The 12,350-nt window shown below is 54.7% G+C and overlaps 1 protein-coding gene across 2 annotated transcripts; it reads right to left on the bottom strand.

Moving 5' to 3' along the window:
• Window positions 1–183: 183 nt before the first annotated feature.
• On the bottom strand, window positions 184–2,807 carry AVPR2 (arginine vasopressin receptor 2). Of its 2 annotated transcripts, none has more exons than XM_080795412.1 (5): window positions 2,661–2,807; window positions 2,308–2,448; window positions 2,155–2,208; window positions 885–1,766; window positions 184–680 (listed from the first exon to the last, which is right to left on the bottom strand). In XM_080795412.1, exons 3-5 carry the CDS (start codon window positions 2,177–2,179, stop codon window positions 475–477), a joined length of 1,113 nt encoding a protein of 370 aa, XP_080651538.1. In that variant the 5' UTR covers window positions 2,180–2,208; window positions 2,308–2,448; window positions 2,661–2,807; the 3' UTR covers window positions 184–474. The 2 variants fall into 2 exon arrangements, with proteins under 2 accessions (XP_080651538.1, XP_080651539.1); XM_080795413.1 differs by having other exon boundaries at window positions 2,308–2,469; window positions 2,661–2,739.
• Window positions 2,808–12,350: the final 9,543 nt, after the last annotated feature.

Here is a 12,350-nt window from a genome sequence, read left to right as displayed (position 1 = left end):
TCTCTGTCTGGGCGCCGGGGTGGGCGGCGGGCGGCGGGCACTCAGCGCAGACTCGTCCTGGCCGGGGCCTGGCATCGGGGGTGACCCACACGCCAGGTCTGGTGTCTGGCGGGGGGAGCCCGAGAACGTCTTTCCGCGCTGCCCCACAGCCCATGTTACTCTGATCCAAGGAGAGTCACCGGTGCGAAAAGAACTGGAACGTTTATTAGGGAGCGAGTGAGAGGGGAGGGCTGAGGGGAGCTAGAGAGGCCGGGAAGAGGGGAGCGGTGGCGGGGAGAGGAAGGTCCTCCGGCCCCGCCCCCTTTCCTTGTGGGGGGCGCCCGGACCTCCATCTCAGGGGCGGTCCCCTGGTGGGGAGGAACCCCCCCCCCTGCTGTGGCCCGAGCCCGCCCCACGCCAGGCCTTCCCAGGGCCAGCCCTAGGTGGGCAGCGGGGTTTCACCGAGCCTCTAGAAGGAAGGCGCCCCCTGACTTCTCAGGAGGAAGTGTCCCTGGCCAGGAAGGAGCTGGCGGTGGCACAGGACTCCTCCTGGGGCCCCGGGCTGGGTGGGGCCCGACTCCGGGCCCCGCAGAGCAGGCTCCGCAGCTCCGAGGAGACGCTGCTGCTGAAGAAGGCGTAGATCCAGGGGTTGGTGCAGCTGTTCAGGCTGGCCAGCAACATCAGCAGCACGAAGGGGGCCTCTGTGGGGGGCGGGAGAGTCCGGGCTGGGACTGAGGGTGCCCGGGCGGGGGTGCGGCGACCCCGCCTGCTCGCGGGGGAGGAGCGATCTGCGTGAGCCCCGCGGGTGCTCCCGAGCCCAAGGCCCACAGCGTCCGTGGGGGCGCGGGTGCCTCTGCGGCCAGGCCTGAGCCGTCCCCCACAGTCCTAGCCGTGGCCGCACCCACCTTCCACGGGCGCCTGCGGGTCCCACGCCGCCCACAGCTGCACGAGGAAGAAAGGCGCCCAGCACAGCACGTACACGATCACAATCACCAGTGTCATCCGCACGGTCTTGGCCATGGCTGCTGACACCCGGGCCCCCTCGCTGGGACTGCCTGTCCGGTGCCCTCCCCGGCAACCCCCGGCCCTCTCTGCTGGCCCCAGCAGCAGGCTCGCATGGATCTCCCGGAAGATGAGCACCTGGCAGGCAGCGATGCCCAGGGCCGGGGCCACGAACACCATCAGAGCGATCCAGGTGACATAGGCTCGGAGGCCCCAGGGCTCCACAAAGTGGGCCCAGCAGTCATGGACCCCGCTGCCGTTACCCACGTCACGCTGGGCAAAGATGAAAAGCTGGGGCAGGCTGAGAATGAGCGAGAAGGCCCAGGCCACCAGCACCGGCCGGTTCCAGTGAGTCCCACCTCCGTGGCGGTAGGCCAACATGGGGCGGCAGATGGCACGGTGGCGGTCCAGTGTCATGGCCAGGATCATGTAGGACGAGGCGTACATGCCCACCATCTGCAGGTACTTGACGGCCCGGCACAGGGCGTCGGGCCCACGGAAGCGGTCCGTGGCATCCCATACCAGCTGGGGCAGTACTTGGAACAGAGCCACGGCCAGGTCGGCCAGGCACAAGTGGCCGATGAAGACATGCATGGGTGCCCAGCGACCCCGCCGGCCCCGGCGTGCTAGGACCCCCAGCACCAAGCCGTTGCTCAGGGCCACAGCCACGAAGACCGTGGAGAGCAGGGCAAGCTCCGCCTGGGCGAGCAGCAGGTTCCGCGTGTCCAGCAGCCCCTCGCTGCCGTTGCCAGGTGGAACAGGGGCAGAGAGGGTCCAGGGCACAGCTGGGCAAGGGGTGGAGGAAGAGGGCCGAGTTAGGGGGTGTACTGCACGGGGGGCCCTGGGCCCAAGGACATTCCAGCTGGCCAGGCAGAGCCAGGGGCTCGAGCGGCCACCAGCCTGGGCCTTCTGCTTCCCTCCAGCCTCCCACTTCCCGACTCCCAGCAGATGCCACTCCCGCCTCATGTGGTAAGGAGGGAAGGGCAGCCCCAGCCCCCAGGGAGCACGTAGGGCCGTGCCCTCCCCTGCCCACACCAGCAGCCTGGAGAGGAGAGGGGGGGATCCCAGAAAGAGGGGTTCTCTGCTTCATCCAACCCCACTCAGCCTGCCTGGCTCATGCGGATGGAGGGGTAGGTGGGGGGATGGGTGGGGGCCCAGGGGCAGGAACCTTACCAGAGGTGGTAGACGCCGTGGGCATGGTGGGGCCAGGGCAGGTGTCTCGATCGCCTGGAGGAAACATGGTATTGAGCTCAGCCTCCCATCAGAGGGGTCAGCTGCGTCCTGTGTCTAGACAGGGGCCCCGAGAAGGGTCAGGTGACACGGTACCTGTGTGCGTGTGTGTGCGCGTGTTCCAGCAGTGGGGACGTGGGGGTACAGCCCTAGTCAGATCCAGGTTGGTGACGTCTGGCCACACTGAGTCAGCCACAGACCCCCGGGCCCGCTGTGCTCCTCCCCGTACCGAGCCAGCTGAGACAGAAAGGAGCAGGCCTGCAGAGGGACGAACGCATCCCAGGACCCACCTCCTAGGACCCACCCCGGCAGCCCACAGGACCTGAGGCAGCCGTACAGACACCCCTTCCCCCCCACACCCTGAGGGAGTCCGGGAGAGGCGGCCATGGGAGGGCAGGGGCTGGGCGGGAGAGGCCAGCTTGTCCCTGGGACCCCTCGAAGCCCCTTACCTGGCTGGGCTCTCTGGGCTCCGGGCAGCTGGGCAGTGGCCGACGCGAAGGTGGCCCAGGAGCTCAGATCTGCTCTCCATCTCCTGCCCCGCCCCAGCCCGGCCTCTGGGAGTGACCTGCCCAGGAGGGGACTTCCTCTCCCTCCCCTCCCCCACGTGCCTCTCCTGGCCTCCTGCCTGTGGCACCGGGAAGTAGGCTCCTGGCCTCCTGTGCTGCCCTTCCTGTCCCGGCCCTCCCAGGTCTGTCCCCGGGACTCCTTTCCCCCCACTCCTGAGGGCCTGAGCCCTCCTAGGTGGGTCCCCAGCTTGGTCTGGCTGTGACCATCAAGCAGGCTCTACCCCGACCCCCGACCCCCGGCCTGCGCCTGTGCCCCACAGGGCCCACCTCCCTCTGAAGATCAGGTCCAGCAGGACTCTGGGGGACCAGTTAGCTCAGCGGCTCCATTTTATAAGTGGGGAAACTGAGGCCAGAGATGGGTGGGGCTGACTGAAGGGCACCCCGCTTTTTCATGGCAGAGCTTGACTCCTTTCTCACGCCAGGTTCTCTCTGTCCCTCTTGGGCCCCGGCGAGGAAGGGGTGAGAGCTCAGGAGTGTGGGCTCCTCCTGGGCCTGCGAGGTACCCGCCCTGCCTCCCGTCCTCAGTTAGGGCCTCCGGAGATGAAGGACAGGAAGGGAGGGGGTGGGGCGGGTTCAGCCGGGGCTTCTGTGCCCCAAGCGGGCCGGCTTCCTCCCCGCCCTCTTCCTCCTCCCCCACCTGCAGCTACCTGTCCTAGGGGGAGGGGGCAGCTTCAGATCTCTGTCTCTCCGTCTCTGTCTGTGTTTCTGTCTCGTCTCACACACACACATGCGCGCAACAGCCACATGCCCGCAAAGGCGTACTTGACCCGCTCGCGTCCCTCTGAGGCTGGGGCTTCCCCTCCAGGGGCTGGGCTCTTGCTCCTTCGTCTCCTCAGCGCCCCGCACCCCCAGCCCCCGCAGTCCATCCTTTCTGCCCTGTCCCAGGAGCCCTCTTCCCAGTCCTTTCCTGCTCTTGCCACAAATCCCCGCCCTCCTCTGCCGAGGTCCGCACAGCCCAGCCCAAGGCAGCGGCCTGCCCGGCTCCTAGGGCCAGGCTCCGGGCCCAGCTGGCTCTGTTTTCCTGTTTGTCCGTCTTCTCTGACGGCTTCGCGCTGACCAGGCACAAGTATAGCCCCGACTGAGGCCTCCCCTTCCTGGCCAGAGAGCCTGGTGGGGGCGGGGGGTGGGGGGGGCTGGACCATGTGGGCGCAGGTTGCAGAATGCTGACACCCATGTCGGACCCCTTCAGCCCCACCCCCTAAGAACAAGAACATTCTCGCTTTCTTCCCTGTAGCCGCACCGCCGTTATGAACCCAGAAGCCCACAAACAACTTTTCTGCTGCTGTCCAGAGCGAGAAAAATGGTAGAAAGCAGGAGTTCTGGGCAGGATGCTAGGACGGATTTTTCACGGGAGAGCTATGAGCCAATGGTAAAAAGTCACATCACACCCAGCATCCTCTGTCATGCCCATCTCCCCTGTGCCGGGGCCTCGCCTCCAAGGTGGGATGGGGCCTCCCTCACCCCAGGAGACCCAGGAATTCAGGCCTCAGCTTCTGTCTCTGTCAAATGGGAAGCCACCCCCGGAAGGCTGACAATGGCGACAGGAGGGGCAAAGACCCGAAGCCCATGGAAGGGTCTACCTTCTCTGCCCGCAGGGCCTAGCAGGCCCCCCTCCCCCCAGCTGAGCCCCGAGGCCACTTTCCTCGCCCTCTCTGCTCCCTGTCCTCCATGTTTCCTGTCGTTGAACCCGGGGTAAAGATCTTGGGGAAGTCCTCTCCCCTGCCCAGTGGTCCTCTCCTGGCTCCAAGAGGCAACAGGTGTGTATCCACATCCAGACCAGACCTTAGAGGGAGACCGGGCACACGGCTTGCCCCTGCTAGCCAGAACAGATGCTGGGGAACTTCAGGAGGAACTGAGAAGCCACCAAGACCCGAGGGCATGCCAGAGAGAGTCTGGATCCTTCGCCGAGAGCTCCTAAGGCTGGGGAGCTCGTGGCACAGGCACAGGTGCCACATGGGCACTGGCCTGGGGGAGACACTGGGCCACACTGGCTGAGCACCCCCTCCTGCAGCCAGGGGCTGATCAGAGGCGACAGGCCCCACGCAGACCCCTGCCCCAGCACCCCCCTCCCCAGGCCGCTCATGGACTGAGAGGAAGGCACTGACCTGGGGGCCACTTGTCCCTGAGACAGGCAGGCAGGCAGGGGCTGTGGAGGGGAGAGAGGAGGGATCCCTGAGAGGTGTTTGGGGGGGGTGGCACTCACCCCAGGGAGCACTGAGAAGCTGGTTGTGAAAGGGTGGAGAAGGGCTTGGTCACGGGGCAGGCCAGTTGGCCTCGGTGGGCCTCGGGCCCCGTAGCGGGACTGAGCAGACACCCCCTCCCCCCACCATGCCTCCAGGATTCCATTTGCAGAAAGGATTCTTTGGGTAGCCAAGGTGTGGGCCTGTGTGTCCCGCAGCCCGGTGTCTGAGTAGAAGAGGACGGAAGGCCTCAGGCCGGGGCACTGGGCCTCCCAGGCGCCAGCCACCAGGGCAAGGGACCAGAGCTGGCAGAACACTTTGCTCTACAAATGGCCCGTGCTGACGGCCCTGTGGCCTGTGTGCAGAGGTGGAAGGACCCGGGCCCTGCCCCAAGGACTGCAGGGTCATGTGCCACTCCAGCTGAGAGGGCTGGATGCGGGGCAGCCACCGCCCAGGGGAGAAATGGTGGGACCCTGTTAGCACGTTAATGGATCAGAGACGAAAGACATTTCTCGGGCCCTGAATAAACCCTTGAAGGAGCTTTCAGGGATGAGAGAGGAAGAGGAGGCAGCGCAGCCCATCGAGAAGGAACGAGGGAGCCAGGAGAGTGTCTGCCCAGGAGGCCGGGAGGAGAGATGGGCACAGCCTCCTTGCAGATGGCCAGCCTGGCACAGCGGCCCGAGCGTGCACTCACACCAGCCGGACTGACGGGCGAGGAGCGGGCTGGGGGGAGCCTGACGGCAACCAGGCACCTCCGAGAGCCTCGGACGGTGTGAAAGAGCCCTGGGGCAGACGTTGGGACCCAATGGGGCAAAAACGCATTTAATAAAAACACGCGGGACACTCATGGCTCGAGGGTGAGAGCAAGACACGGTGTCCACTCACCTGAGGTCCAAATTCAAGGGAACAGTAATTTTCAAAGTCAGACAAAGCCTGCTTGCCCGTTTCGGGAGGAAGGAGAGTGGCGCTTGGATTAGGAGCCCCGAAGGCGGGGAGGGGCAGGGTCCCCAGCAGGCACGGGAGCACCCCTCTTCTGGGCTGGCGACCTGGGAGGGGGCAGAGGGCAGCTGGAGCCTGGCAACCACGATCTTTCCTATTGCTATAAATTTGTCTTTTCTAGAATTTTATATAAATAGAATTGTAGAGTATGTAGTATCTCGTGCCTGGGCCCATCTGTTGTATGTGTTAGGACTTTGCTCCTCTTTTGTGCCAAGTGGGGCTCTGCTGGCTGGGCCGCAGAGGATCGACTCCGCTGCTAGGTGGTGAACATGGGGCTGTTGCCAGTTTGAAGCTGTCACGAATAGTGCGCAGGACCCCGTTCCTCCGGAGGACGCCCTCGACGCTGAGAACCTGCGGCCTACTGCTCCGCCTCTGTGCGGGCCGTTGCCTCTTTAGTCTGAACCGTTTCAGCAGGATTTTACTGGGGTCTTATCTGGCATTTTCCTTGTGACGGATGATGGTCAGAACCTTCTCAGGTATTTATTTGTCACTTTCTTAAATTTAAAAAAAATGGTTTTTTTATTTGACAGAGAGAGAGATCCCGAGCAGGCAGAGAGAGAGGGGGAAGCAGGCTCCCCGCTGAGCAGAGATACGGGGCTCGATCCCAGGACCCTGGGATCATGACCCGAGCTGAAGGCAGAAGCTCTAACCCACTGAGCCACCCAGGCGCCCCTATTTGCCACTTTCTTACATTCTTTTTGTCAAGTCTTTTGTCAACTTTTAAAAAAGTTTTCCTCATTACTGAGTTGTGAGAGTTTTTTTCACTTTTAATATATTTTGGATACTTCTTTGAAAGCTGTGTGTCGCAAATATTTTCCCCAGTATGTGGCTTGCGTTTTCATTGTGTTAACGGTCTCTTTTAAGTCATTTCTACCCCCAACGTGGGGCTCGAACTCACCAGCCTGAGATTCAGAGTCACGTGTTCTGCCAACCTAGCCAACCAGGCACCCGTAACAATCTCTGTTAAAAAGCAAACTTTTGGGGCACCTGGCAGCGTAGTCTGTAGAGCATATGACTCTTGACCTTAGGGTTGTCAGTTTAAGCCTCACACTGGATGTACAGATTACATGAAAAACATTAAAAAATAAAACTGGGGGGGGGGGCGCCTGGGTGGCTCAGTGGGTTAAGCCTCTGCCTTCGACTCAGGTCATGATCCCAGGATCCTGGGATCGAGCCCCGCATCGGGCACCCTGCTCAGCAGGGAGCCTGCTTCTCCCTCTTCCACTCCCCCTGCTTGTGTTCTCTCTCTCGCTGTGTCTCTGTCTGTCACATAAATAAAATCTTTAAAAAAGAGATATTCTTCTATGATTTATTCTACAAGGTTTATATTTCTAGCTCTAACATTTAGGCCTGTGATTAATTACAACTTAAAAATTTTTAAAGATTTTATTTACTTATTTATTTGAGAGACAGAGTGAAAGAACACAAACAAGGAGAGAGTCAGAGGGGGAGGGAGAAGCACACTCCCCGCTGAGCAGGGAGCCTGACTCGGGCCTCGATCCCAGGACCCTGGGATCATGACCCGAGCCCAAGGCAGACATTTAACTGACTGAGCCCCGAGAGGCACCCCAACCTCAAGTTAAATTTTGTGTGTGTTATAGGTTAAAAGTTTACGTTCATTCTTTTGCATGTGGATATCCAGAAGTCCCCACGCCGAGTAGTCAAACAACTGTCCTTTCCTCACTGAATTACTGTGGCAACTTTGCCACAAATGGGTCACATGTGCGGGTCTGTTTCTGGACTCTCGCTTCCATTCCGTTGATCTGTACACCTGTCCTTACACCAGTGTTACACTGTCTCGATTACTATAGATTTATAGTAAGTCTGAAATGAGATAGTATAACTTCTTCAACTTTGTTCTTTCTCAAAATCATTTTGGTTAGTCTAGGTAAATTGCATCTTCACCTAAAACTTAAAATCAGCTTGTCAGTTTCTGCCGAAGGAAAAAAAATCCTGCCAGGATTTTAAAGATTTCTATTTATTTTAGAGAGGGAGAGAGAAAGAGAGCTCGAGTGCAAGGGAGGGACAGGAGGGAGGGAGAAGGAGAGAATCTTGAGCAGACTCCGTGCTGAGCGTGGAGCCGGACATGGGGCTTGGTCTCACAACCCTGAGATCATGACCTGAGCCAGGATCAAGAGTCTGATGCTTAACCCACTGAGCCGCCCATGCACCCCTCCTGCCAGCACTTTAATTGCCCTTACGTTTGAATCTGGAGACACGGATCTGAATCTGTCTAGAGATAGATCTTAATAATGAGGGGTCCTTCAACCCTCGAATACGGTATTCCGCTCCATTTGTTTACGTTCCCTTAATTTCTCTTTGTAGCATTTTACGTTTTTTGGCTTGCAGGGTTTCCATATGTTATTAAGTTATCCACAAGGATTTCATATCTTTTTTTTTTTTTTTTTTTTTTTTTTAAAGGATTTCATATCTTGGATGCTTTTGCTGAGGGTACTTTTCGGTTTTTGTTTTTGTTTTTGTTTTTGTTTTTTTTTGGTTTGTTTGGTTTGGTTTGGTTTTTAGGCACACACATTTATGTAAGTTTTGCAAGACACAGGAATCTTGTAAGGAAATGAGGAACTGAAAATATAGTGAAAACACATGCTTTTTAATTTCTTTTTTTTTAAGGATTTTATTTATTTATTTATTTATTTATTTATTTGAAAGAGAGAGAAGGAGGGAGTGCATGAGTGGGGTTTGGGGCAGGTAGAGGGAGAAGTGGGCCCTGTGCTGAGCCTGGAGCTCAACGTGGATCTCGAACTCATCACCCTGAGGCCATGACCACAGTTGAAATCAACAATCAGCCGCTCAACTGCCTGAGCCATTCCAGTGCCCCAACCAATGGTGCTTTCAAATGTCGTGACTTGGGGTGCCTGGGTGGCTCAGTGGGTTAAAGCCTCTGCCTTCGGCTCAGGTTGTGATCCCAGGATCCTGGGATTGAGCCCCGCATCGGGCTCTCTGCTCAGTGGGGAGTCTGCTTCCCCCTCTCTCCGCCTGCCTCTCTGCCTACTCGTGATTTCTCTCTGTCAAATAAACAAATGTCGTGACTTGATTGTCTGTTGCCAGTATATAGATATACTATTGATATTGTATATTGACTGTTTATCTGTGACCTTGCTAAACCTACCCATTAGTTCCGCTGGTTTTTGTGGATTTCTTAGGATTTTTTTTACATAGGTAATAATACTATGTCAAATAAAAACACATTTCTTTCTAATCTATGTGCCTTTTATTTCTTTTTCTTGCCTTATCACACTAGCTAGGCCCTCCAGTGTAACAATGAGTAAAAGGGATAAAAGATAGCCTTGCTTTGTCCCTGATCAAAAGGGAAAAGCAGTACTCTGTCACCACTAAATAAGATGTTAACTGTGGGGTTTTCACAGATGCCCTTTACCAGGATGAGGAAGTTTCCCTCTATTCCTACCATACTGAGACCTTTTTTCACAAGTGTTTCTCCTGCATCTATCGAGATGATCATGTGGTTTCTCTTTTTTGTTGTTGCTCTGTTAATATGGTTAATTACCTTGGCTGATTTTCAAATGTCGAAACAAACTGGCATTGCTACTTGGTCATGATGTGTTATCTTTTTATATGTTGCTGGAGGTGATTTTCTAGGATTTTGGTTAGTATGTTTGCATTATGTGTATTCAGAGGCATACCAGTCTGTAGTTTCCTCTTTGTGCAATGTCTTTCATTGTGGTAAGATGAGATGGGAACTGTTCCCTCTGTTTTCTGGAACAGTTTGTGTGGAAGTGCTGTTCTTTCTTCCATAACATTTGGTAGAATTCCTTAGTGAAGACATAGGCCTGGAGTTTTCTTTGTGGAAATGTTTTTAGCTACAAATTCAACTCCCTAAATAGATGTAGGATTATTCGGGTTATCTATGTCTTCCTGGAAGAATTGGATAGCTTGTCTCTTTCACGGAAACCATCCATCTCGTCTACCTTGTATTGTAATGTATTGGCATAAGTTTCCCTTACTATCATTTTGATATTTGTAGTATTTGTACTGATAGCTTCTCTTTCACTTTTTCTCTTTGTTTTCTCTCTTTCATCTTTTTTGAAAGATTTATTTATTTATTTATCAGGCAGAGAGACAGAGAGCTCACTGAACAGGAGCAGGGGGCGTGGCAGGCTCCCTGCTGAGCAGGGATTTTTTTTTTTTTTCCCCCTTTCAGGACTCTGTCCCCGGACCCTGAGGTCATGACCTGAGCCAAAGGCAGAAGCTTAACTATCTGAGCCACCCAGGTGCCCCTCTCCCTCTCTCTCTTTTTTTTTTTAAGATTTTATTTATTTATTTGACAGAGAGAGAGATCACAAGTAGGCGGAGACGCAGGCAGAGAGAGAGGGAGAAGCAGGCTCCCCGCCGAGCAGAGAGCCCGAGCGATTCGGGGCTCGATCCCAGGACCCTGGGATCATGACCTGAGCCCAAGACAGAGGCTTTAACCCACTGAGCCACCCAGGTGCCTCAACTAGTCTTTAAAAGTAAATGAATAGGGGACACCTGGGTGGCTCAGCGGGTTAAGCCTCTGCCTTCAGCTCGGGTCGTGGTCTCGGGGTCCTGGGATCAAGCCCTGCATCGGGCTCTCTGCTTGGTGGGGAGCCTGCTTCCCCCTCTCTCTCTGCCTGCCTCTCTGCCTACTTGTGATCTCTCTCTCTGTGTCAAATAAATAAATAAAAATCTTTAAAAAAATATGAGACAAAAATTTACAGCAACAAAGTTTCTAGAAACAGACAAATCTCCAAACATAGTTGGAGACTATAACATCCCTTTCTCTATAATTGATAACACAGAGAGGGAAAAAAGAAATCAGTAAGATTTGAACAACATTATCAACAAAAGTGACCTAATTGATATTTGCACATCTAGAAAATAACAAGAAAATACACGTTCTTCTCAAGTGTGGATGTAACATTCACCAACACAGACTACATTCTGGGCAGTAGTTCAATAAATTGAAATTTCAGTAAATTACAAAGACTAAAAATCTGTGAAGTAGGATTTCTTTTTTTTTTTAAGATTTTATTTATTTATTTGACAGACAGAGATCACAAGTAGGCAGAGAGAGGAGGAAGCAGGCTCCCTGCTGAGCAGAGAGCCCGATGCAGGGCTCAATCCCAGGACCCTGGGATCATGACCTGAGCTGAAGGCAGATGCTTAACCCACTGAGCCACTCAGGCGCCCCTGAAGTAGGATTTCTGACCACAGTGATGTTGAGTCAGAAATCAATAACAAAAGAGTATCTAGGAAATTTTCAAATATTTGGAAATGAAAAAATGTGCTTTTAAATAAACCATGAATCAAGGGAGAAATCACAAGTTAAATATCATCTATTGGAAAAAAATCTTATTTAATTGAATAAAACAAAAACATAAAATATAAAAATTTGGGAATTTAAAACTAAACAAGTGATTAAAGGAACATTTGACATTCACTGCTTATATTAGAAAAGGAAAAGGGTGGAGCACCTGGGTGGCTCAGTGGGTTAAAGCCTCTGTCTTGGGCTCAGGTCATGATCCCAGGGTCCCTGGATCGAGCCCCGAATCGCTCGGGCTCTCTGCTCGGCGGGGAGCCTGCTTCTCCCTCTCTCTCCGCCTGCCTCTCTGCCTACTTGGGATCTCTGTCTGTCGAATAAATAAATAAATAAATCTTTAAAAAATGATTGTCTCTTTGTTTGTCCTTCTTCATCTCTCTTAATACCCTTTGTCTTAAATTCCGTTCTGATACTAATACTGTCAGAGCAGCTCTCGTGTGCTGAGTGTGTGTGATACAGCTTTTTTCCAGGCTTTCACTTTCAGCTTGTTGGTGTCTTCATGCTGAAAGGCCGCTTCCTGTAAATAACACGTAGCAATTTTATCTAGCCTGACAGTGGCTGCCTTTTGACTGCTGCATGTGGCGGACTGGTTTTCAAAGGTAGCCCCAACAGCATCTCTCGTTCTGCTGTTCTGGAACGTCGCCATTTTGCCGTCAAAAGGTAGAATTGGGGGCATCTGACGCTCAGTGAGTGGAGCACGTGACCCTTGATCTTGGCGTTGTGGGTTTGAGCCCCACATTGGGTGTAGGGATTACTTAAAATCTTTTTAAAAAGCAGGTCGAGCTTGACCATTGTCCCCTGTAATTGGCGGACTTGTGCCTTCTTTGTCATCGACAGGACCTGTCAGTTCTCCTGCATCCGCACTTCGGCGCCGCCAGCACAGCGATACGGCAGAGAAAATACGTCAGGCCACCTACACCGCCTCCAGGCTTTCCTGGCGACGTCCGCAGAGAAGAGTTGGTGGGTGAATGCGAGCTCTTTGTGTCTGAGACCCCTCGGGATTCAAAATGCCATGCCATTCCATATGTGACCTTTAACAATGTGTTCATAGCTCCTGTTTTCTCCTGCTGTTGCCGCCGT

Source organism: Martes martes, assembly GCF_963455335.1.
Source record: "Martes martes genome assembly, chromosome: X".
NCBI classification, from domain to species: Eukaryota; Metazoa; Chordata; class Mammalia; order Carnivora; family Mustelidae; genus Martes; species Martes martes.
This window is presented reverse-complemented; position numbering and strand designations above follow the sequence as displayed.